Below are 24,223 nucleotides of genomic sequence, written 5' to 3' on the forward strand. Positions count from 1 at the left end.
AAATGGAAAGGAATCTTTGAGATGAGGGGCCTCCTTCCTTAACCCCAGTCATTGCTGGTTTAAGAGGTTTCAAATGTCAGCCTTCAATTCCTGGGAAGATTCCCTTCCAGGGCATCACAGCATGGTAGGATAAAAGATGGGGTTCATTATAAAACTTATTTTCTCTTAGTGTCTCCAGTTTTCTACAGTAATGTGTGAGGACACTGAGACTAAACTTTCATCTTCCAGAGGCATTTTGAGGAACAACCATGTTTGAAAGATTTTTCTAACGTATCAGTGGAGAATGTTAGTACAGAATGCTTTACTAAGAATAATTAGAAAATAAAGATTGTGAATAAATGGATCATTCTTTAAAAATATGTGGGGACTCCAGAAACCTGCAGCCCAGTCCCGGCTGTTTCAGGGACAGCTGAGTGGCAAGTCATTTATTGTCTCCAGGCCTCATTTTTCCCATCTGTAAAATAGGGCGTTTGCCTTGGCTCACCCAATCCAGACTTGAGCTCCTTTGATGTCTTTCTCCAAAAACTCCGAGTGACTTTGGTGGAGGGGTGGTAGGAGGCCATCAGGACTCATGGGCGAGGGTTCCAGATGGTGGCGCTGGTTTGGGAGGTCAGAGGGCAGTGGCAGTCACCCACTTCGAATGCCAGCCCTGCCACTTCCCAGGCTGTGTGGTCTTTATCAGGGATACAGCCTCCTATACCCTCAGTATCCCCTTGCTGCTAGGAGCATGTGGCTCATGATATAGGCACATACCCGGCCTGGTGCCCAGCACAGGAGTGCTCAGGAAATAGAAGTGGTCTGTGCCAGTTCCTTAGCCCAAATACCTGGATTTTCAGTCTTCCCGTTCCTGGATTTGTTTGTTTGTTTTTGCATAGAAGAACAAGGGTGTAGCCCAGAGGTATGAGGAAGGGGGTGAGAAGATTCACCAGAGACAGAGTGGGGAGCACAACAGGCAGACTGACTGAAATACACTGCTGAGGGGAGCAGCATGTGAGACAGGAGAGATCTGCTGTGCCATGTGGGTTAGCTCCCTGGTAGGGGATCAAACTGAGGCCGTAGAGGTGATAGCGCTGAGACTTAATCGCTAGGCCACCAGGGAGACCCCCTATTCCTGGTTTTTTGAGCCCACTGGGGTCTCCCATCCCAATTGGCCCCTGTCCCATGAGGCCCTGGAATTAGAGGAGCCTGCAGTCTCTAAGGCCCACCAGTATAGCTCCTTCACAGGACAACCCTGAGAACCTCATTCTTCAAAGTCCTCAACACTCTTCATAGGAACCCACGTATGTGTGCTCCCTCCTCCAAGCAGTCCTCCCTATTTTCCCAGGCAAGAGTATCATTTTGCCTCCATGTTCCTAAGGTTTCCTGTCATTTAGCCTTGTAACACCTGGTTATATTGCTGTGTGTGTGTTTATGTATTACTGATCATCTTCAAACTTCAGACCAGGAAAAATTACGAGTTTATTTGAAGGTAGAGTGTCTTCTTGGTATCCCAAGTCCCCAGGAGAGAGCCTGGCACTCAGCAGGCATTCAGTACATGTTGGTGAACCCATGACACAGCTCATGGATGAATCGCCTTCTGACCTGCCTGGGTAGGGAGCCCCGTACTAGTGTGCTGGCAGCCCCTACTCCTCTCCTCCTGCCCTCCAGCCCCTCTTCCTCTGGTACCCACTCTCCAGAGGGCAGCTGAAATTCCATTTACCATGTTTTATGGGGGGTGGGGGAGCACAGTTCCTGCTGCCAAGGGCTCATTCTCACCATCGAGCAGGTACAGCCACAAGGCCACTGGGAGGAACACTCACCCAGGACCCAGCCTACCTATACAGCGAGCCCCAGTGGTGCACAGCTTGGCAATGAGAAAGAGCACCCCCTTACTGGGCCAGGGCACTTGGCCACGGAAAGTAAGCAGAGGTGGATTTTGGTCCCCATGCAGCCCCCTCGTGGTGGGGACAGCCTCTTGTGTACCCCTGACCTCATGGGCCCACACAGGGCCAGGGCTTCTGAGAAGAGCCTTTGACTGCTGTACCCACTCTGGCGTCCTTGGCCTTTGCCCCCTCCCTCTGCTTGCAGGCACAGGTGGGTGGTAGTTCTGTGCAGCCCAGCACCACACCCCTGCAGCCTTTCTACCACAAAGTTTTAACGAAATAAAATTACAAAGCATTATAAAGGCAACCAATTATATTGAAACACAGTTATCAAAACATTTACATTATTTTGGTATAGTAATATATATGCTTCTTTATTAACACATTAAAAACAAGGAGGTCTAACAACTACGGTCATTTCCATGTGTAATGAGCGTAAACGGTATTTTGAGATATCTTCAAAAACAATAATGCAGTCTGAAAACATCTGTGATTTCTGTTGGTTACAAAGTCACAGGCACTGTTCAAACTATTGTGGCTTGCTGCCCAAGTACATAAAAGCATGTTCAATTTCAGTTACAGGTGAGTGAAATTAAAGATGTAGTTTTTCCCTAGCTAGGTTCGCAACCCCCCTGAAACCCACAGACCCTAGTCAAGAAGCTCAGAATACAGAACGGGATGGGAAGGGAGAAAAATCACCACCGACTGAGCCTTCCTCACCGGCTGCCATTGAGGCCGTACACCAACCCTGAGAGATGGATTCTGGCCCAACTTTTCTGAGATACTCAAGGTTTGGAGAGTTTCGATGATTTGCCCAAAGTCAAGCAGACCCAGCTTGGGAGCCCCTGTGGCCCCTCCACACAGAGCTGCCTCCTTTAAGGAGACAAGTCACAGAACAAGGAGTTCAGTGGACACTTTGGCCCCAGGTTGCCCTTCCCACCCAGGCCCTGTGACCTGTGGGTTGTACAGAAGGTTGATGGCCCCTGGAAATCACACACACTCGGTTATTTTTATCTCCAGTTTATTTTTTTAGACTAAGAGCAGAGTATGAAAGTCACAGCCAAAGCACTTGAAAAAGGCCAGGAGGATGGGTGGGGACCACAGAGGGTGGGCAGGGTGAGGGCCTGGGAGCTGAGTCCCGGCCCAGGGCTGGAGGGGCGGGGCATTGTTGTCTCACGATCTCCAAAAGTGTCTGTGCGTTGCATAGGTCCTGTCTTCACAGAAGACAAAAGAGGGGCCAGCGGGTCCCCCAGTGGGGGCCTAGCCTGGTGGGGAAGGGGTCTGAAGCTGGAAGGGAAAGTCAAGGAAGGCCAGGGGATAGAGGAGGGGGAGGGACTCTGTCTGTCTGTACATTATATATAGATATAGAGTCTGTACATGCCTGCCTGGCACCCAATGCCCACCCCTTGTCACCCTTGTCCACTGCCCGCCCCCCCAGGGGTGTCTACTTGTAAACTTGGATTCAATCCAAACCACAATCCTGGGACTGGGAGTGGGGGGAGGAGGACGTGCTTATTGCTGTAAACCGGAGAAGGGGGCAGTGGGCGGTGCCACCCCCTTGCCCCTCCAGTCCCCTCCCCACGTTCTGCCCCTGGAAGAGAGAGATGGGGGTGCCTCCCACACTCCATATGCTCTCTCTGGCGTATCTGTCTCCTGGAGGGAGACAATGGGGGAGGGCGCCAGGGGTCAGAGAAAGGTACCAGGGGGCAGGGAGTCCTGAGTACTGCCCCTAATGGCCCCCGAGTTTGGTACCAAACATTACCAGAGCCACAAAGCCACTTGGGACCCATGGCTATCCCTGCGCCTGGTCCACTCTGTGCCCTACCTGGGGGGAGGGGGCAGAGGGGCGGGCACAGACGTATGGTGCAGACCCCACTTCCAGCCATCGGAGGAGGGGTCTAGGCCCCACGGCTAGGCTTCATGGGAGAGGCCAGAGGCTCCCTGCTGTTTCCCAGCCCCATCCCATCTCTCCCCGCCAAGGTGCGGCAGAGCTAGGAGGCCAAGAGCGTCATAAGGAAGAAGGCGATGCCCACCGCCAGGGGCAGATGCTCCCGCTTGGGGCTGGTCCCGCTGATGCTCTTCTCAAGCTTGGGCACCTGGCGGTTCTCTCCCTCAAAGTCTTCTGTGGACAGATAAATAGACACACTGGTGAGGCCTGGGCTGCGCGCTCAGGAGGGGGCACGCGGCAGCGGTAGCAGCAGAGGAGCCGGGGACGTGACCACCCGCGGGGGCAAGGAGGTTCGGTGCCCCCCGGGGGAGACATGCGAGGCGAACAGGCACCGGGGAGGGGGCTGCGGTTCCAGCAGTGGCCACCAGAGGGCGCTGCGCAGACTCACCCAGCACGTTGATCTTCACATTGGGGCCCATGGTGAACTGGGGGAGAGTGGGGACCGGCTTCTCCCCGGAGTGCGATGCTGCGGGGTGGGGTGCGGGTGGGGAGAGAGGAGGGGAGAGTCAGGGCCAGGATCCCCTCCCCCTGCTACAGCTGGGGAGCGAGTCCCCCTCGCCTGTGCCCTCCGCCCCCACCTCCAGGAAGCCAGGGGAGCCCCAAAGCAGGGGAGCCGAGGATGGGGTCGCGACTGGGAGCGATCATACTCACTGGAGGCGCAGCACACGAACACCTTCATCCTCAGACACTTCCAGTGCAAGTTGTGGGTGGGCGTGGCTGGGGAGGACACTGCGCTTGAGTTGCGGTCTCCCACCTCACACCCGCGCCCTCGCTCGAACTCTGCTCACCGCCCCCCAAGCTGCCCCAGCCGGGCAGGCGCCTTCGAGCAGCTGCTCTTCCCTTTGGCCACTGGCCGCGGTGACGCCGCCGTCTGCCTCAGCAGCCCCTCTGGTCGCGGCCGTCTAGGAACCTAACCCCACCTCCGCCATGTCGCTCAAGGAGCAGTGACTCAGTGACCCAACTTCGGCCTAACACTACCCCCGCTCCGGGCCTCGCGACCCGGCCATCACGCCTCTTCCCGGGCCCCGCTCGGGGCGCGCGGGCCGCCCCCCTCCGGACCCCGCCCGCCCGGCCCGGCCCGGCCCGGCCGCCACTCACAGATGTAGTAGTACTCGTGGCCGGCGTGGAACTCGTAGCCCAGCGAGAAGGCGCTGTAGCGCTGGAACTTCTCCGAGAACTTGATGGGGCTGTGGGGGGCGTGCGGCCGGTTGCACTCCCAGCGCTTGAAGCCCTGGCTGGCGTTGCAGGTGCGGTAGCCCGAGTGGCTCACCATGTACAGCACGTACTGCTCCGCCCCGCCCCCGGGCCCCGGCCCCGCCCCGGGGCCCACCCCGGAGCTGTTGTAGTGCGGGCAGTAGATGTCCAGGTAGTCGTTCACGTTCACCTGCACCGTGTAGCCCTCTCGCCGCAGGCTGTGGGGAAAGGAGGCGCGTGAGAGAAAAGGAACCCCTCAGCCGCCCCGCGCTCCACCTCGCCGCGCCGCGCCGCACACCTTCCCCCAGGGTCCGCGAAGCCTCCCGGCTTTCCTGAGCTTCGCCCTACGGGTCCCTGCCGGATCCCCGGGGCCCTCCCTGGCCCGCCAGTCCCGCGCTCGCCTCCCGCGCCCCCGCCCCGTTCTGCGCCGCGCCTGGTCACCACCAGGGGGCGGCAGAGGCGCAGGGAAGCCCGGCCTGCCTCCAAAGGAGAAGGGGCGGGGGAGCAGGGTGGAGGGAAGCAGGGAACGTGTGCTTTGGTTACCACAGAAACGGCGCAGGCCCCAGCGACTCCCAGACCCGGGCCCGGATTTCCTCCGTCCATCCCCCATAATTCACCAGCGGGGAGGACGGAAAGGCGGCTTGGATGCGAGAGACGGGGGAAAGTGGGAGGGATCCCTTCTGAGGGATGCGCACCCCCCATCGCCGCTCCCAGCGGGCTTCCCTGCCGCTTCCAGCCCACCCCCAGGGCCAGTCCCATAGGACCTGCTCTCACACACGCGTGTACGGAGGTTCCATGCAAATACACGCAAGATCCATGGCGCACACACAAATATGTCCACCGTCCCCTCACAGAAGGACATGCAGAAAAGCTAGGTTGTATGTGTGCAGGACTCGCATGCCAGCACGGGTTGACCCCAGCCATCCCAAGCACGCTCCTTGCCCTTCACACACACACACACAGACACACGCACACGTTGTCCAGTATCACTAGCCTCTACATTGAGTCCCACTGACCTCCATCCTCAGGCCACTGGTAATAAGGTCCCCAATAATGTGACACACAGATAAGGGAGCCGAGGAACTCAATACCAGAGCTCCCTGTGGTATTAATATAATGCCAGCCAGCCCACGTTTCCGTCTCTCTACACCTCCCTCCTCAACATGGGTACTACTGCCCCTTAAAGATGCGAGGCATAGTGGGCACAGTGCCGAGACAAGATGACTGTGCCTCTTACCTCCCTGATCCTTCTATGGGACAGACAGAGAACAGATGCTGGGTCCCTGTAATCCCCACCTGCCTACTTAGTCATCATCAAAGCGTTGGTCTTAACGCCCTCCGTGGTGGTACTGAGTGGTGCGGGAATGGGAGAAACATCTGAATGGAGGAAGAAATTCAGAGAAGGCAGGATTTCCCCTCATTTCCTTAGGGTTGGAATGCGCACATCTTGGCAGCAAGAGGGGAGTGTGGTGGACACAGGAGGACATGGGGGACTCTGGGAAAATGTCAAGCCACTGGGGTCCCAAGTCTCTGGGAACTCCCTGAGGGGAGGGACTGGCTCCCCATGTCGCCAAGTACCTTCTAGTTCCACAAACAATAATTAGATCCATTAGGGAGACAAGCTTGGAGGCCTCTGCATGGGGTGGGGCCTTGAGGGTCTGTCCCTCCCCACCTTACCCTACTTCCTTGGCCTTGCTTGTGCCACCCCCTCCCCAAGCACTCCCTTCCAAGCCTGGCAGTAAGGCAGCTGGGTGAGGGCTGGTGCTTGGGCATCCCAGTCAGAATGGGCACAGCCTCCTTGAGTCATCAGGAATGCCACCAGCCACACTAGGTTCCCACGAGAGTGATGGGTCACTCAGGCCCCTCCCTGGCCCTGGCACTCAGGTGGGCAGGAGTCTCGGCCTGGGGCACTGAGAGCAGGAAAACGGGTTAGACCAGGCCTGGCTCCCAGCAGGCTTGTGTCTCTATCCCCAACCCAAGTCTGCTGTTCCTCGCCCACAGGTTTTGGGGAGCAGGCCACCAGTGGGGTAGGGTGCTAGGCCTAAGGCAGCTGCACAGCCATACTGGGGCCTCTGTCCTTGAGCCTCACCCAGGTTTCCAGCCCCAATCTCAAGTGGCCCCTCCCTGGGGCACTGCCCAGTTCTCCCTACAACACACCCCATTCCAGCAGGGATTAAGTCAAAGACAGAGGTATTCCTACAGGTACCTCAGTTTCCTCAACCAGGTGGGGAATAGTTCACAAAGGTTGCTGGGTGACCACAAGTGAAGAGACGCCATCTCTTACCTATCTCTAGGCTGGGCAACAGGAACAACCCCAGAAATTCTCCCAAGGCTGGGCATGGGAGAGAAAGACCTGCTTGTGGAAGGCTGTGCCCAAGTGGTAGCTTGTGGGCAGGGGGCGGGGTGCCAAGATCTCCAGCCGCAATTCCTGGGAGACCTGAGGTGTCTGCTAGACTTGGGCGCTTTAATTGAATCTGTCATGCTCCCAGCCCGGGTGGAGAAGAGGGAGGTGCCGGCCAAGCTCCGCTGCTAATTCCTTCTCTCGGGCCCCACCTACCCAAGCTAGAGCCACACCCCCGTGGGGGGCGGGCTGGGATCTGGGGACTGGGTTCTGCCTGCCCCTTCAGGTAACTGTCTATTCTTTCTCAATTCGTCCCCTACTAGCCTCCCTCCCCGCTCTCCAAAAGGCGAGTGTCCACATACCCCATCTGGAGGGGGCGCCGCCTCACCCCATTATTGAGTCTCTTCGGGCTTCCCCCCCGCCCCCACCCCCGCCCTAGTGGGCATTCCGACCCTAGTCTTCCGCTCCCCCTGCAGCCCCACCTGCTGGAGCCTGGTGGGGTGGGCGGCAGGGGATCGGTGAGGGAGCAGAGCTCTCCCCCCGGGGCAATTAGGGGCAGGTAAACAGGGTGCCTAACAAGACCAGGGAGTAGGGATAGGATCCCAAGGGCCCCTTAACTTGTTAAGTCCCTGTCCCCACCCCGAGACGCCGGGATACGGAGCTAAGGAAGTGGAGAAGGGAGGTACAGATACCGGACCCCTGTCTCCTCCCCTTTAGGGCTCGTCCCCGAGGCTGCGCGCCGCTTGCTCCAGCAGGCGAGGCTGGACCACGTGTGCGCGGCGTGGGGTCCGCGCGCCCGGGCTGGGGGCGGGTGGGTGGCGGGAACGCTCCCCGGGCGGCGCGTACACGCAGGCACCCCCGCACCCCTCGGGCGCCCTCCCCTCGGGCGCCCCGCCGGGTCTTGCCAGGCCGGGCCTGGGCGCCCGGCCTCTCCGGCCGCGTCGGTGGGAGAGAATCCCCGCGCCCCGCGTCCCCGCCCCTCCTCCCTGCGACAGCGGCGGCGGCGAAGGTTTATTGATCTGCAGCGGCGAAGAAGAGCGAGAGACCCGCCGAAAGCGAGACACACACAAACGGGTTGAGAGGGAGACACACACCGAAAGGGAAGATGCCCAGAGACCGCATTCACTGAGGGGAAAGGGAGCGCGACGCAGGGCAGAGGGGTCCAGAATGGAGAGAGAGGGCAGAGACGGAGCCCAGGAGCGAGGGGAACGCGAGGGACGCGGAGGCCCCGCCAGAGGCCCACAGACAGCAGAGACGGAGGGAAAGACGCCCAGGAGAGGTGACGGGGACCCGCAGGGGTGCGGGCAGAGTCCGCGGCGGGAGAGGACAGCGAGAGGGACCAACAGGCACACAGTAGAGCCTCAATAAATATTCGGTGAATGAAGGTGTGAGGGTGCGGGGTCAGCAGCGCAAGCGTGTCAGAGACAGGAGACAGGGAGGGAGGCCAGAGAAAGCCGTTCCCGAGGCTTGAGACAGGCACGAGCACCGACATCCCCGCGCAGCTCTGCGAAGAAAGGAAGCACAGGCCGGGGCCTGAGGTGGTCACCAGCAGGCCCTCCCCCGACCCCTGGGTTCAGCTCCCGCTCAGGGGACCCTGCGGCCCACTCCCCGTGCTGCTGACCCGTGCAATCCCCCGCCCCAGCTTCTGGGCCAGGTGGGGACAGGTCTTGCCTCGTCCAGGGGACCAAACGGAGGCCAGAGCGGGGGGGCGGGATCGCGACTGCAGCGCAGGGCACTGCCCCCAGGGCTGTCAAAGGAGGCCGCCGCACGTGTCCCGCCAGCGCCCGCCCACGTGACCCCAGGAGGCGGGGTCGCAGGACCCCCTCCACGTGACCCCAAGGGGCCGAGACCCTCCGCACGTGACGGGGGGGTGGGCGCCGGAGGCTGGCTCACGTGACGGGGGGGAGGGGGCGCGGGAGCCTGTGGCTCGGCGGGCCCCGCCCCCAGCTCCCCGGCCCTCTCCACTCCCGGCTCCGGAGCACGTCGCTCTCACGATTTATGGGGCCGCGGCTGCCGCAGTGAGGGAGCCGGGGAGCCCGGGCGCAGCGGCAACAAAGGCCGAGGAAGCGAGGCGGGGGCGGCGGGGCCTCCCGGCCCGGTGCGCACCCCCTCCCACCTCTGCCGGTCCAGACCTGCGGGGGAGCGGGGGAGAGAGAAGGGAGGCTCCCGGAACCCCGGCTCCCGCACCCCCTCCCAGGGCTTTCACCTGTGCCCAGGTGCTTGCGGGGGAGGTAAACCTGATCAGCAGCAGCCCCTCCGCTCCAGGCCAGCCCCGCATCCCCCTCGCTCGGCTTTCCTTGAGAGCGCGGGGGTGCCCGGGGGGTTGATGGGGAACCCGGGCCCCCTCACCTGCGCCCCCCTCGACTCCCCGCCAGACTAGCGGGGCGGGGGGCGAGCTGCGAGTCTGGGGGAGGGGAGCGAGCTAGATGCAGCAGGGGAGTCAGCCCCCAAGGCCCCCCGGAGTTCTCCGAGTCCCACTCCGGGGGGGAGGGGCCGCATCCCCACCCCCGAGGTTTCCATGGGAAGCGAGAGGGGGGCGTCGTTGGCTCATCCCCACCCCCAGTCTGACACTCCGGGCGCGAGCAGGGAGAGAGGGGGAGGCGCGGAGCCCCAAACAACAAAGAACGGAGCGGCGAGCGGCAGCCCCTCCCCCGGGGGGTTGGGGGTCGCGGCCGCCCGGCCCTCACGGCCTCCTCCCCTGGGGGCTCGCCATTTGCTCTCAAGTCGCCCCCCGGGGGCTAAGCCAGGGGCTGGGCCGCCGCCGCCGCCGCCCGGGCAGGTGTGACAGTGACCCCCGCGTCCCCAGGGATCCCCCCGACACACGGACACACACGGAGGCGGCCGGGGTGCTACACACAGTGGCTCGGGGGGAGAAGACAAGGGCAGCGAGGGCCGAGCAGAGGAGGACCTGACCCCGCAGCCGGCACCCGGCCGCCGAGCCGCACACCCGGGAAACCACAGGGCCGCCCCGACACCCGCCCAGACCGCGGCGGCGCCAACAGCCACCCGGCCCAGACGCGGCCGGCCACGCGGACGGCGACCGCAGCCCCTCCCCGACCCGCCGCCCTCTCGCACCCCCAGACGATCGCCGATGCAGACGCACAAATCACACACTCAGACGCACACACACACTGACAGCCGCGCACGCCCGCTCACACTCGGGGCCACACGCCGTCCCCAGCCCGGGCGTGTGCGTGTGTGACACGCCGACGTCGCCCTGCCACCTTCCCTTTCCCGGTAACCCACGTTCCCGTCCTCGCCAAGCGTCACCCTCGGGGCCCCCCAACTCGGCGACCCCGCCGGCCCACCCCAGAGGGCTTACCCACGCGAGCAGGGCAACCCCTGCGCCTCCGCGCCGAGGAGGTGCTCGACCGGACTCCCTACCTCAGCTGTGGACCCCACTTTTAAAAGCAGCATCCTAGACAGAGCCCCAGGAAAGCCTCAAGGCTGAAAACAGGTCATCGCTGGGCCCCCCAAGTGCGGCGGCCTATGCCCAGCAAATTGATACTCCCAAGCCCCATCCCTGCCAAGGGGGTAAGGCGGGGAGGCGATGGGATGGGGGCACGCTATCCAGAAGCGGGGTGGGGGAGCCAAGGCGGGGTGGGGTGTCCCTGAGCAGCCTCCTCCGCACGGCCCGAGCCTTCCTTACTACACCTCGGCAGCCTCTTCCAGACACCCCCCGAGTTTTACCGACGCCCACGGAGTGCGCGCCCCTCTCCCGCGCCTCCCAGCCCCAGCTGCGGTCCCCCAGGACTCCCGCCCCGGGCTCCCCCAGGACTTCCCAGGCCCACCGGCTCCCCCTCGCCGGCGCGGGACGCAGGCTCCCCGGCCCCCGACTCACTGCTGGTTGGAGCTGTTCCAGTACACCGCATGCCGGTTCCCCAGCGCCCCCCCGGGCCCCTGGGCCAGCAGCGGCAGCAGCGGCACGGGCACGAGCAGCAGCAGCAGCAGCAGCGGAGCCGCCGCCATCCCCGGAGCCGCCGCCGCCGCCGCCCCCCGACTGAGCCCCGCGCTCCCGGCTTCTCGCTCCCCAGCTCCCCGCTGCTGCCGCCGCGCCGCCGCCGGCCCCCGAGCCGTAGGCCACGCCCCCGGCCCGTCCCCCCGCCCCCGGGCGCGCCCCCGACGCCCCGCCCCGGGCGCGCTCCCGCTAAGCCCCGCCCCGCTCGGAGACGCGGGGGGCGGGTGTTGCTCTGCCCCCTCGGGAACAACCCGAGCGCGCCTCTCCTCGCCCTCCTAGGTTTAATTTGCGATCGCGCGTCCTGGCCCTCTGCTCCCGTCTGGAGTTCCCAGGAGGAGAATTAGGGAGGCCAAGACAGGGATCTGCAGCTCGTGTGGGCACATTCGTCTCCGGTTTGGAGTGAAGGAGGCTCAGGACCTCTTAGACCCGCTCCCATGTATAAACAGTCTGGCCCCTGCCCCTTCCCTTCTCTCCTGTGTGTTCAAGGAGCTGGTGGGTTCTAGAAGGTTATGGAACGGCCCCTCAGCTGGCACCAAGGACCTGAGGGCTGGTCACCTGAAGCCCTTGGCTGAGCTTGAGGCTGGTTGAAGGGGGTTAGTGGAGTTCGGCCCCCAAGAATATCAATCCTGAGTGGTGGAAGGGCCTTTGGTAGTCCAGAGCCCAAGGCAGAGAAGGTACCAAGGAGAGAGTTAGCCAGAGCAAACCAGGCTTCCCTGGGACACTTACAGAGGATTCTTTATTGACACTCAAGGTGGGGTGGGTGAGGAGGCCTGGAGGCTGCTAGGGGTGTCCAGGCATTCTTACTCCTACCTCCACAGAGCTGAGCACATGGCAGAGAGCAGAGCACCTGTGTTCCAGCATTCACCAGTCATTGTCCTCACAGTGACACCCAAACACAGACATTATGCACACATCCAGGAAAAAAGGCACAGACAGCTAGAGGCAAAGAACACAGAGACACAGACCACTACAGATACATGGGGAAGGCTGCTTTACTCTCTCTTTTCCTAGGAAGTAGAAGTTGAGGGCAAGCATCTAGAATCCAGATGTAGGGTTGTCCACCCCTGCTTTCTTTTGGTGAGGCCTAGACTATCAGTGACAAGGAGGACCAGGTCTTAGAATCCTGTGCCAAGGGATACAGGTGTGATGCTCTTTTCTTCTTTACTTTGGAAGACAGGACATATAGGCACCCTTCCTCTGCTTGCCCCTGGCAGGACAGGAGCCCTGACCATATCAGTCTCAAGTGCTGGGTTTGGGGGAGGGCAGTGTTATCCAGAAGAAGACCGCTGCCTAGTTGCTGCCAGGCAAGAGCTGGCTCTGTCCTCCCTCAACTCCTTTCCATCCCAGGAGATCTCTTCTCCCTTCTCAGGAGTCAGGAAATAAATTAGGTCCCTTGGGGTGGGACTGGGGGACTTTGCAAACAGCTCTCTCTCCCCTCAGACTCCTCATCCCCAGGGAGATTTGTTTCACCCAAATGATGCTAACTGCCTACTCCAGGTGCCACAAGTCCCAGCCCCCTCCTTGCCTACCTATATCCCCTGCTTTGCCAAGAGAGGCTTCTCTTTATAGGGCCCTCCCACAGTTGGCAGAGAGGCTGCCTATGTTCATAGAGAGTGCAAGCGTGCTGGTTTGGTCTAGGACTTCAGGTTCCATTTGAGAATACTTAAGACCCAGTCTGTAGGATCTGGGTCCCCCTCTGGACTTGTAGGGCCCAGATATGCCTCTTAAGAATCTAGCACCCCTATGGCCCTACCAATAATTGAGTCCCCCTCTCTAACCGGAGCCCTCTCTATAGGATTTCAGTAGCTCTCTCTATGGAGTCAGAGCCTCTGAGATACTCTGTAGGGCCTAGGTCTCTAGCCATTGTATCTCTATCTATACGGGCCTCTCTCCAAATCACCTTCTGGCTCAATTAAAAAAAAAAACAAAACACCCCTCTACTACAGACCCAGTCCTTAGGTTGCATCTCTTGGCAAGAGGTGACTTTCTATAAAAACTAAGGTGTCCCTCCCATCAGTGGAAGGTGGCCCTATGTGTCTCCCCATCTTAGTGAGGGAGGTCAGAAGCCACTATTGTGCCCCAACCACAACCCTATGCAGTGGGATGGTACCTTGAGGTATGATGCCTAGGCCTGTCTGTAGACCTTTACTCAGGGAGTTTGGGATTTTCTAGTGATGGGGTCTCTATGCTTAAAATCTGGCCTACTGTCCACAGGCCTGAGACATGACCTGAAGCCTAGGCCTCTTTCTGGGGATCTGGGTCATGACAATCCTCGGCCTCTATCACTGGGTTCTAGGCCACTGTTCATATCTGTGACTCAAATCTTTCCTGTGACCCATAGTATGTGTAATACATTGAACTAACACACACTTATAACTGCAAAAATAAGATACATGAACCAATATCTTTCTGCAGAGGATACTCTCTGCTTTTTTCCTTCTCCTTTATGTTTAATATTTTTCAAAATAAAAGAAAAAGCTGATTGAGACCCATAAAATTGATTTCTTGATTTCACCACCCCTAATGAGTCATAACCTATAGCTTGAACAATGGTGTCTAAGACCTGGGTCCTGATAGACAAGTCTCTGTAGGGTGAGGGCCTCTGTGGAGGCTGGGGTTTCGCTCCATGGGGTTAGTCCTCTCACTTTAGGGTCTCAGGCCTCTTTTCTCCTCACCAGCACACCTGCCTTCATTTCCCTGTGACCCTTGGGCTTGCTAGTGCACTGCCAGCTGCCATGTTCTCCCCAGGGACACTGAGCTCAGGCTCCTGGGGCCTCTCTGAACATGGTACCTCAGCTCCCTGCCCCTGGGACTGAGGAAACAGGGAGATGAACAGGTTGGGTACAGAGGAGTGCTCAGGCTCTGGGGCCCACGGTGACAACCACAGAGCTGAGCTGTCTTCAATAAATCATGGAGGCTGGGGCCTGGGGGGAGGGGAAGGCCAGGAGGGAAGGGGGGCCACGGATAAATAATTCATTAAACAAATAAACAAGGAGTCTGTGAGAGGAGAATTGGACACCCGTGTGAGCGGGAGAGGCAGCCGCCAGCTCTGGACATGAAATATATACAGGTTTGGCACCTTGCACAGGCCCATGGGTGTGCCCAGCATGGGCAGGCTGTGGACATGGTCCTAACATGGAAACCTGGGTACCCACAGGGCCTGATGTGTATATGTGCCAGTCACTGGGTTCTCTAACATCCACGAGTTGATGTGGAACCACACACAGGATCGACAGGAAGGCACATTGTAAGCTGATATGGTCCAGGTTACAAGAAATTAGGATGCTAGGCTTGGTGGGTGGGGTCAGGGTGTACACCTCTGATTCTAGTCATGCCTTGATCTCTCTAATGAATGCAACAAGCTGAGAGACTCAAAGCAGGGAGGCTTCTCTGGGGTGTTGGACTGGAGGTGTGTGTGAATCCCTGGAGAGGGAGGCAGTGTGTCAGCAGTTAACAGGGTGGGCTTGGGTTTGAGTTTCAGCTCTATCAGTCCCTGGCTGTGCAGGTCACTTCTCTGAGACTGCTTCTCCATCTGTAAAATGGGGTTGGTAATCTCTGCCCAGAGGAGCACTGTGAGGACTAAGAGCCATGAGTGTGGGAAGCCCTGAGCACCGTGTCTAGGACCACAAGGCAATTAGTAGGACACCATCTGGCTCTGCCCACCTCCACTAGGCCCAAACGCCCCTTTTCATTTTTTCTCCCCCATGTCCAACCTTTAATAGCTGTCATGGTGGGAGAGGTGACCTAGGGCTTTGGGGAAGTAGGGGTAGGGCAGGAAAGGTTAGATGAAATCCGGGGAAGGGGAAATTAAGACTGAAAAAAGACGAGTCCATCCTTGACAGTGTGGATGGAGTGAGTCCCTGACCTTCTCCTCAGACCTCATAGCCTCTCCTTAGCCTCTAGAACTCTTCTTAGAACTAGGAAAAATTTAGTTTTCTAAGTCAGTGACTGCTTGGAGACAGAAGGAATTGGGGGAGTGGTCTCTGAGAGCATCACAACCATCTCCCCTCTCCAGTCCTGGATACCAGAGTTCTGGCCCCCACCCTCTCACCCTCTACCTAGTGTTCAGTGGAGGACGTCCCTGCAAACATGACTATGCCTGGGCAAAACGCAGAGAAGCGGCACCCAAGAGTGGGTGGGGAGAATCCAGACTGGAGTGAGCAGCAGAGGGCTAGGGCGGAGTACCTGGGGCCTCCCAGTAAGCCCCAGCATTCCCCAGCCCTCTCGTGTCCCCTGGAAAGGATCCGCTCCCTGGGGGAGAGAGCCAGCAGACAGGTCTGAGCCAGCCTGCTCCTCTGCAGACAGGAGAAGAACAAGCTGGGGGAGGGGGCTGATCTTGGTGGGGAGTGGTGACTGGAGTCCCCATGTCTCCTCTGGGGAGCCAGAGGCAGAGGGGACTATCCTGGGCACAGCCTACCATAGCCTGGGGCCCAGCCCTTTGTCTCCCTTGCCCAACTCACTGCTACTTGGGGAGCCAAGGGTCTGGGCCTCCAGGTGTGAAGATGGTACCTGCCCACCCCTTCCCAAAGAGCCAACATCAGTTCTCCACTTCCCCTCCCCTGGGCTGGGCAGGTTCAGGCTAATCTGTGCAAGAGCTTCACAGCAAACATTGATCTGTAATAAAACCACAATGTGTGTTCAGGAGAAGGGATTCCAGACACAGAGAGATCCAGACAACACACATACACACTCACACACAGACACACAGATGCCAAACATACAGCTCAGGGAGGGCAGACAGCAGTGTTCCTGAAAACGCAGCTAAATAAGAACCCACCCTGAATTAAACACATGAGCATTATTAGCTACATATCTCCTCCCTGCCATAAATGTTGTCCTTCAAAACCCAATCTTTCTCTGAACAGCCCAATTTCCCTGTGTCCCCATAGCACTTTGTGCGCAACTCTATAATAGCATTTGCACTTGGCATTATAATTATTTGTTGGCCAGTTTGTCTTCTCAAGTAATCTGAAGAGTCCTTAAGGGAAGGGATCTTGTCTTATGCAAGCGTGTATCCCCAGCATCTAGCATGCAGCCTGGTATTTAGTCAGTAGAAGCAGACAAGGTGCTTACTAAATAATTGTTCAATTGATGAACAGAAGAATAAATGCATTTTGACAGTGAGACACCCATGCCTAGAACCCCTCAGCAGCACAGGATAATCAGTGCCTGCTCCTCATGCTGCAGGCCCTGCCTTCTCGTGTGTCTCCTGATCCTCTGACCTTACAGCCTCTCAGCTTCCTCAGAGGCCCTCCCTTCTCCCTCTACCCTCAGTGTGAGACCATGAATTTGAGTTCCACCTGAGGGCTGGCCGGCAAGGTAAGGGTTAATGACACCTCATTAGTGTTTAATTGGAGGAAGGAAGCTGTGCTGGCACCAGACAGGTGGGCAGGCCTGCCCCTTGCTGGAAGCAGGCCTCCCTAGTTCCAGCACCCTGCCAGGCGTGTGGGTGATTTGGCCCTGGAGACCCTCAACCCAGCCCTGGTCACCTCCCCCTCCCATTTGCTTTGCCAATTTAGTCTCCAGGCTGTACAGACCAGCCCTCCCCATCTGTCACCAAACATCCAGAGGGAGAGACAGACTTATCTTCTCTCCTTTGGCCAGGCAGCGCCCCCAGGCCCCTAGAGACACTGGAAGTTGGGAAGAGGGGTGAGGTAAGGAACTGGACAACTGAGAGTTACAGAGCCACTAAGGGATGGAGTCTGGATACAGACAAGCGACAGGGCTGGGCATGTGGAGATGTCTGCCCAATTTGACCTTAAATGAAGAGAATGCAAATGAGATGCAGACGATATGCAGATGAGCACGAGAATCTCAGAATTAACATTCCAGGTGGAGGCAGCCCACACCCAGGACCTCAAGGCTGTCGCAAATACTCCCCTCCTCCTAGCCTTTTTGGGTGAAGAGGCACTGACCATTTGACTGAGAAATAGGGTATCAAGATGACAGCTTAGTTGGGCTAGGGCTGAAGGACTTGGGATGCTGAGCTCTTCCCCAGCCTCCCTGTCCCCATCCCAAGCACCACCAAGTTGCCATGAGAGCTCAAGCTGTGATCACTCTCCAGGTTACCCTTGGACGCACTGTCAGTTGCTATGGGGACCCCCTCCCCCACGTTCACACCTGAACCAATGGGCACCATCAATGATGACCTCATGCCCCAAGCCCCAGGATTCTATTGGCTCTTTGGAACTATGTCACCGCTGGGAATCCCCTGACGGACCCCAGCTGGTGTGGTCAAGTACAAGAAGGGTGCGCCTGGAGCTCACAGTTGCTGAATGAATGAATAAAGAAAAAAAATTGAGGAATTCATGAAAGGGGAGAAGGAAAAAGAGAGGGGCTACATAAAAAGATCCAAACTTTAGGGTTTAGCCTCTCGGAAAGGAGGGTTGCTATGCAGCCCATTAAAGTGTGGAGCAGGAGCTAGGATCAAAGACTGGGGCTCTCCTGGTGTCGCGACAGTGAGATCCAGTGAGCAAAATGAGGGAGAGTTTTCCTATCTGTTCCGAGGAGACTAAGGCAGGCCCAGCGAATTGAGGGCCGTGCCTAGCGCTGCTGAGTTTAGGGGAGATCGGTGACGCCCCAAAACTTGCAGGCCTGCTTAGCCTTTTGGAACCGCGTCCGGGAATAAGCCTCGAGGATTTCTCACGGGTAGGGCCAGTCCGGGAAGACAGCCCAGCGCCTTCGGTCGATCTCGGCCCCATGAGTGGACTTGGCCCTCGCTTTTCACCCCGACGCACCCCGGGACAGAATCACCTGTCTGCGCGGGGTCAAGGCCATGAGGAAGTGAGTGTAGAGAGCGCTGGCTTGGCTTGAGGCTTGCGGCCGACTGGGTCCAAGTTTTCGAGCCCCCTGCGCAAGTCTGCAGTTACTCAGGCGTCTGCCCTCGCACCTGCGGGGAGCTGGGTGGCAGGCGAGGGTGTGTGTCTGTGTCGAGCGTGCGCGTCTGACTGAGAGTGAGGGCGTGCGTCTGAGCGCCGAGAAGCCGACCGGCCCTGCGTTCTCTGGCACATGCGTTCTTATCAGCCGCGGATCCGCGCGCCAGCCCCAGACTCGGGAGCGAGCGCGGCGGCTGGGTCCGCTAGGATGGGGGTGTCCGGGGCCGCTGGGAGCAGGGCGGGACCCCCCACAGTCTTCAGTGTAGGGCAAGGTTCTAGCAACCAATCGTCCCTGCCTGCCCCGCCCATTGTTTCACTCAAGAGGGGCGGAGGTAGCAATACAATCGGTTTCCAAGGCGACATGCAGAACCCTCCAGGATGACAGTAGACTGGAACCCAGGACTAGAAGACCAAGCCCATATAGCTCATCCTTCAGCTCAGATTCCACCCCCTCCACATCCCAGCTGAGGATCGTGGTTTGGGGTGAGGGTGCTGACACATGAACACAGCACACCCACCTACAGATACCGTGTTTCTAGAAAGTGGCCTCGAATGGAGGACAGGGTCGGCTGGTGTCTGCTCCGCCCACGGTGCTGTCCTCCACCCGACTTCAGTCAGAGCCATGAATCAACCGAGAGGGATCAGGGTCTGACTTAGGTGTTGAAGGGGATGGGGGAGGGGTTTGCATCTCCACCATTTCGGTGTCTGTCAGTCTCTGGACCCCCGCGCCCTCCCCCATACCCCCCCCCCACCTCCCTGCCGCGTGTTCACACGCTGCCTCTCGCTGCCGCAGCCGGGCCGAGCTAATCAGCACAACATCCACCTATCGATCGCTGGACCCGAGCCAGACGGGCCGGCTCTGTGCCAGTGGAGGCTGCGGGGCACCGGGCTGGGTAGGGTGTAGCTTCGGGGGAAGGGGCACCCCTTACCCTGTCTCTACTTAGGACACCTTTCAGAAAGAGGGTCTCCGTAGGACATAGAGGAATCATAACCTAGCCTAAGAGGTGGGAGAGACTAAGTGTGGCTGGGAGCAAAGGGGGCCCTCCCTCCTCAGCCCCACCTCCTCCTCCTTATAAAAGCTAAGAACAAAGAGGCCGCTGGGGAAGGAGGCTTTGATCTGACCCCACCTCCCCAGTTCTAGGCCAGCCACCGCCCAGAGTGCCCTAGGGGAGGTGGAGGGAAGCCTAGCTCTCAGGGACCCAGGCATTCTGAAATCCAGGTGTTGTCTTCCTACTGCCCCTTGCTTATGCCCCAATGGCCAGCTTGGTGCTACCAGAGTGGGGGCAGTGCCCCAAGTGGGTAGACAGTCAGGAGCATCTGCCCCTCCTGGCTACAGGAAGCCAGCTAGGGAGGTGGGAGAGTGCCAAGCTCCACAGCTGTTGCTGGCACCACCCCACACTGCCTAGAGGGGTGCCCACTGAGGCCTGGCATGGATGGCCTGGGCACAGCTGGCATGGAGGTCAGGCCAAGTCCGGCTGTGAGCACAGGCTGTAGGGAGTGCTAGTGTCAGGGAAGGAGCCAGAGGGCAGTGGGTGGGGGAGATCAACAAAAAGATGGGTGGTTTATTGAGGGTTTGGTCCACACACTTATAAAAATACAAACTGACGTGAAATTCAAACTTATGGCGGATCCGTCTTCATAGAAGACAACAGAGTGACCTCCTGGGGAGGGAAAGGTGCTGCCCCAGGGAAGAGGGCCACAAGGCACTGGGCACAGATGGTTAGCCTGGCCCAGGTCTGGCAATCCACCTGTCCCAGGTCTTCAGCCTTGGGCCCCAGCAGGCTCAAGAGTGCGATCTCACAAATCACAGTCCTCCTGGGGGATGGGATGAGACCATCAAAGCAGCTGACAGAGACCCTATGTTGGTCTTGACTCGGCTCCAGGATGCCCAGGGCCATCTACAGCTTCCCTGTTCTCCTCTTCAGCCAGTGATGAGGGGTCTGGCACTTTAGAGTCACCTCAGACCCTCTGACCTCTCCCTCTCTTCCACCTTGTCTGTCTGGCTTTTTCTGGCACTCCCAGCTCAGGTGGCAGGGCCCCTGCTGCAGAGAGTCTTGGGAGGCTCTGGCTCCTGGGGGAGGCAGGGAGGGTCTGCTTGGCTCAGAGAACTCGCAGGAGACGCAGAATTGGGAGCAGCAGCAGCAGCAAGAGACAGAGGGGGCTAGGAGTGCCCCCCCCTTGCCACCCAGATGTGCCACTCTCTCCAGGGCTCCCGACAGGATGGGCGGACTCAGACCCTGTGAGGGGGAAGGGTAGTATGGATGGGTCCCCCCACTTCGGCAGCCTCCCCATTAGCTATTCACTCCCTTTCTCTACTGTTGCCCAATAGGGAACCAGCCACTCCCTTCCCACGGCCTACCACTTTGTCTTCTCTAAGCCCAAACTCCAGTATCCCCCAAAATTGTCACTAGAGACAACCAGGTCAGCTAAGACCTTGAAGGTTCCTGCCCCTGGAAGTGCCACTCCCTTGGGCCAGCATGAAAGGGTGTGGCAAAAGCTATCATACGCTAAATGAGGGAGGAGAGGCCACAGTTTGAAGCCCCCCAGATTCTTCCCCCCTCCTTCCCGCATGCCGCAGGGCCCTACAGGAGCCAGAGGGGCTGCTCCCTGTGCCCAAGCCCACTTACTGCTCTCCTTGCAGCAGACAAACACCTGGAGCCTCAAGCACTGGCCAGAACTTTCCGGACTTGGTACCGCTGGGTGGTGGGAAATTGGGAGGAAGAAGTTAGCACAGGCTAGTTTGCCCACCTCAGAATGTTTCAGACCCTCCTGCTGCTCTTCTCTCCCAGTTCTCCTTCCTTTTGGGCCACACCTAGGTGCCAGGCCCCATCACGCCCCTCCTTGCTTCCCCCTCCCCCCGCCCCCGTCATTCCCTTCCTAATGCCTTTTACAGTCTCTTTCTCTCAACAGACTCACTCTAGATGGCACCTGTCAGTGTCGCCTCCCCCAGTCCCCCAGGCCTGGCCTGCATTCCCAGCCTTCTCCTTCCCTCTCACCTCAGGCTCTCTGCCTTGGCAGCTGGCAATGGCAGGAAGCCTCATGCCTCTCCCCACCATCCCCAAGAGTCGATCAGTGTGCCCTTCCTCACTCACAGATGTAGTAGTAGGTTTCTCCAGGCAAGAACTCGAAGCCAAGGGAGAAGGGGGTGAAGCGCTGAATCTTCTCTGAGAACCGAATGGGGCCCAAAGGGGCGAAGGGAAGGGAGCACCTCCAGCGCTTGAAGGCACCTGGGCCCTGAGCCTGGCAGGTCTCATAGCCGCGCCGGTCCACCATGTATAAGGTAAATGTCTCAGGGCCCTCAGGGGGCCCTGGCCCTTCATAGTGCGGGCAGAAGATGTCTAGGTAATCGTTGAGGCCAAGCTCCACCACAGCGTCTCCTCGAAGCAGCCTGCAGGCGTGAAGCAGGTGTGGGTTGAAGGGTTATGGCACAGCACACTCCAGCATGAGGGTTGGAGATACCCTGTCCCATGGGGTCTTTGTGAGCCTTTCCCCCACCCCTGGTGAAGTGGTAGGTCAGCCTGACCCTGCTACACTGACATATTTTTTTTTTTTTTTTTTTTTTTGAGAAGCAAAGAGTGCAAGGAATGGAAAAGGTAACCAAGTTACAGATTTGGAGATTAAGGCACTGCATGCCCACAACCACGTGGCTCCAATGTGAGAAGGGTATACCCTACCTTTCAAGTGGGAGCCCCTAGCCCCAGCGCTTGACACAGGGCTTGGACTAGCACCTGTGTCTGATAAATGTTAGGTCAACAGTTGCTGAGAAGCAGCAGGAATGCAGAGTAAAGGGCCCATATCTGGGCCCACAGTGTAGTCACAGATGCAGAGTTGGAGACGTGGAATAGTATCCTCATTAGCAGATGCAGAAGGAAAAAAGCTGCCCTTTAGACCTCAAGCCAATGCTGAAAAGACCACCATGGGAAAGAAAAAAAACGAGGGGGTGCATGCTGGGTGTTCCCTTTTTTCCCCCCAGGACAAGGAAATGCCAGACCAGGAGAGAAGTCCCCTCCATATACCCTTTCCACCCACTCTGCAGTCTTCCCAGGATCTCCTTCCCCACGTTTTGGGTGCTGCTTGGGGGGTGGGGGGGACCTGACTGGGACAGGCTGCCTCCACAGCATCAAATACAGCCAGTACCGCTTTGCCCCTGCTCACCATACATGCAGCCCCGCCTGACTTATGAGAGGCCTCCAGCTATTCCTCAATGGGTGGTCCCAGGACCACCTGCTTCAGAAGTTCTGATTAGAAATGCAGATTCTGGGGCTCAGCTCAGAGCTCCTAGAACAGAAGCTGAGCCTTTGTATGTTATATGTGTTGTTCCAAGTCTCCCCAGTGCCTGGAAAAGTGTCTGTGCCGGGACAGCACTCAATAAATATTTGTGGATTGAATGAATGGAACAGAAACCTCAGGGTTGGTGGGTAGGAACCTGAATTTTTACACATCCCCCCAGTGATTCAGAGGCACTGGTCTGGAACAGAGAGAGGAATTCGGAGCTGGAGAATAACAATAGCTCTTATTACACAGCATTGGTATTGTAATGACCTGTCTTGACGCTTGCCCTCCCAGGGGGTCTTGAGCTCCCGGAGGGCAGAGTCTAGATTTCTATCTCTGGAATCCCCAGCACCCTAGCACAGGTCGAACATACAGCACACGCTTAATGAATGTGAGTGAGTGAACAAATGGACAGTCACAGATTGTCTCAAGGAGAAAATCAGAAAGGAAAACAGATGGAGAAAGCAAAGAGAGGCAGGGAGAACCGGGAAGGAAGATGGAAACAGTAAAAATACCAGGTTCAAAGGCAGGCAGCTGAAGGGAGGGAAATAATAGCTTGTATTTGTACAGCCTGCGCCTCTTTCACACACATGACCTCAGTCAGCCCGCCTGATTTCCCAGGGTACTGGGTATTATTAGCCCATTTTACAGATGAGATAACTGAGGTCAGGAAGGTCAAACGGCTTGCGCAAAGCAGCTAAGGAGGTCAGGGTTGAGACTGGACAGAAAAAGAAGGGCTGCTGATGACCGAGAAGAAAGCAGAGCTACCGAAGGAATTGGGAGACAGAGCTTGCGTCAGCGGGGGGCCCAGTAGGCAGAAGAGTAACCCACGCTTTCTCCACAGAGCAGCCCCCTCCTTCCTCTCAAGTCCACGGCCCCCTATCAGGCCGGAGGGGGGTCGGGGATCACCCGGGTAGAAGCGAGGGGGCGGGGCTCGAAGAGCCGGCCGAGGGCCCCCCGTTCCCGGCTCTGAGATCCCACCGACCGCCCTCGGGGCTGGGGCCCTCCGCCCGTCCCCCAACAAGTGCGGGCGGCGGGGGGGAGACCCAGGGCGTGCCTCGCCCCTCCCCCTCCCCCCTCCCCCGCCGACTCAAACAAAGGAGCCCCGGCGCGCGGTCGGGCCCAGGCGACGCCGCGCTCAGAGCGAGTGTCGGGCGCGCGCCCAGCCCAGGAGCGCGCAGGCCCCGCTGGCCCTCGCCGGGTTCGGCCCGGCTACCTGGGGTTACTGGAGTTCCAGTAGACGGGGTGGCGGAGGCCGGAGCCCCCTCGCAGAGGAGAGCCGAGGAGCGCGGCCCAGAGGACAGTCCGCAGCAGCGGCAGCAGCCGCATCGCCCCCGGGGTCCGGTCCGGTCTGGTCCGGCCGGTCCCGGCCCGCTTCGCAGTCGCCGCGAGAAAGGTACAAAGTGGAGGGGGTGGGGGTTGCGGGAAGGGGGTGGGGTGCGGAGCCCCAAGGTCACGCCTCCGAATAACTTTCCACCAATGGAAGCTCGTCCCCGCCTCTCCGCTCAGCACTAACTCTCGTTAACCCGCTGTGCGCCGCGGGGCGAGCGCGGGTCCAGCGCCTGAGGAGGCTCGGCCGCCCTGCGAGGCGGCGGGGAGGGGACGTGTCCCCCCACCTAGGTGCTATGTCCAGGGAGAGCCTGTCCTTAGTGTCTGCATTAGTGCCGGGTAGAGAGTCGTATTAGAAGTTTGGAAGATTTAAATTCGGACACATGCCCTTTACCCAGAAGTGAGGGTCTGGAGAGCATCAGCGAACACCGTCCAGCCTCCCTT

The 24,223-nt window shown here is 58.8% G+C and overlaps 2 protein-coding genes across 3 annotated transcripts; both read right to left on the reverse strand.

The window, feature by feature from the left end:
- Nucleotides 1-3,813: 3,813 nt before the first annotated feature.
- Nucleotides 3,814-11,314, reverse strand: LOC311177530 (ephrin-A3; the record flags this gene model as incomplete). 2 transcript variants are annotated; one of them, XM_084243647.1, is made up of 5 exons in its annotated part: nucleotides 3,814-3,984; nucleotides 4,199-4,276; nucleotides 4,462-4,527; nucleotides 4,909-5,222; nucleotides 11,187-11,314. In XM_084243647.1, 5 exons carry the CDS (start codon nucleotides 11,312-11,314, stop codon nucleotides 3,854-3,856), a joined length of 717 nt encoding a protein of 238 aa, XP_084099773.1. In that variant the 3' UTR covers nucleotides 3,814-3,853. The 2 variants fall into 2 exon arrangements, with proteins under 2 accessions (XP_084099773.1, XP_084099774.1); XM_084243648.1 differs by lacking the exon at nucleotides 4,199-4,276.
- An 8,964-nt stretch (nucleotides 11,315-20,278) lies between these two features.
- EFNA4 (ephrin A4) lies at nucleotides 20,279-23,779 on the reverse strand (the record flags this gene model as incomplete). The annotated part of the gene is made up of 4 exons (XM_084243649.1): nucleotides 20,279-20,415; nucleotides 20,806-20,874; nucleotides 21,271-21,566; nucleotides 23,667-23,779. 4 exons carry the CDS (start codon nucleotides 23,777-23,779, stop codon nucleotides 20,279-20,281), a joined length of 615 nt encoding a protein of 204 aa, XP_084099775.1.
- Nucleotides 23,780-24,223: the final 444 nt, after the last annotated feature.

This window comes from Talpa europaea (assembly GCF_964194135.1).
Source record: "Talpa europaea genome assembly, chromosome: 9".
NCBI lineage: Eukaryota > Metazoa > Chordata > Mammalia > Eulipotyphla > Talpidae > Talpa > Talpa europaea.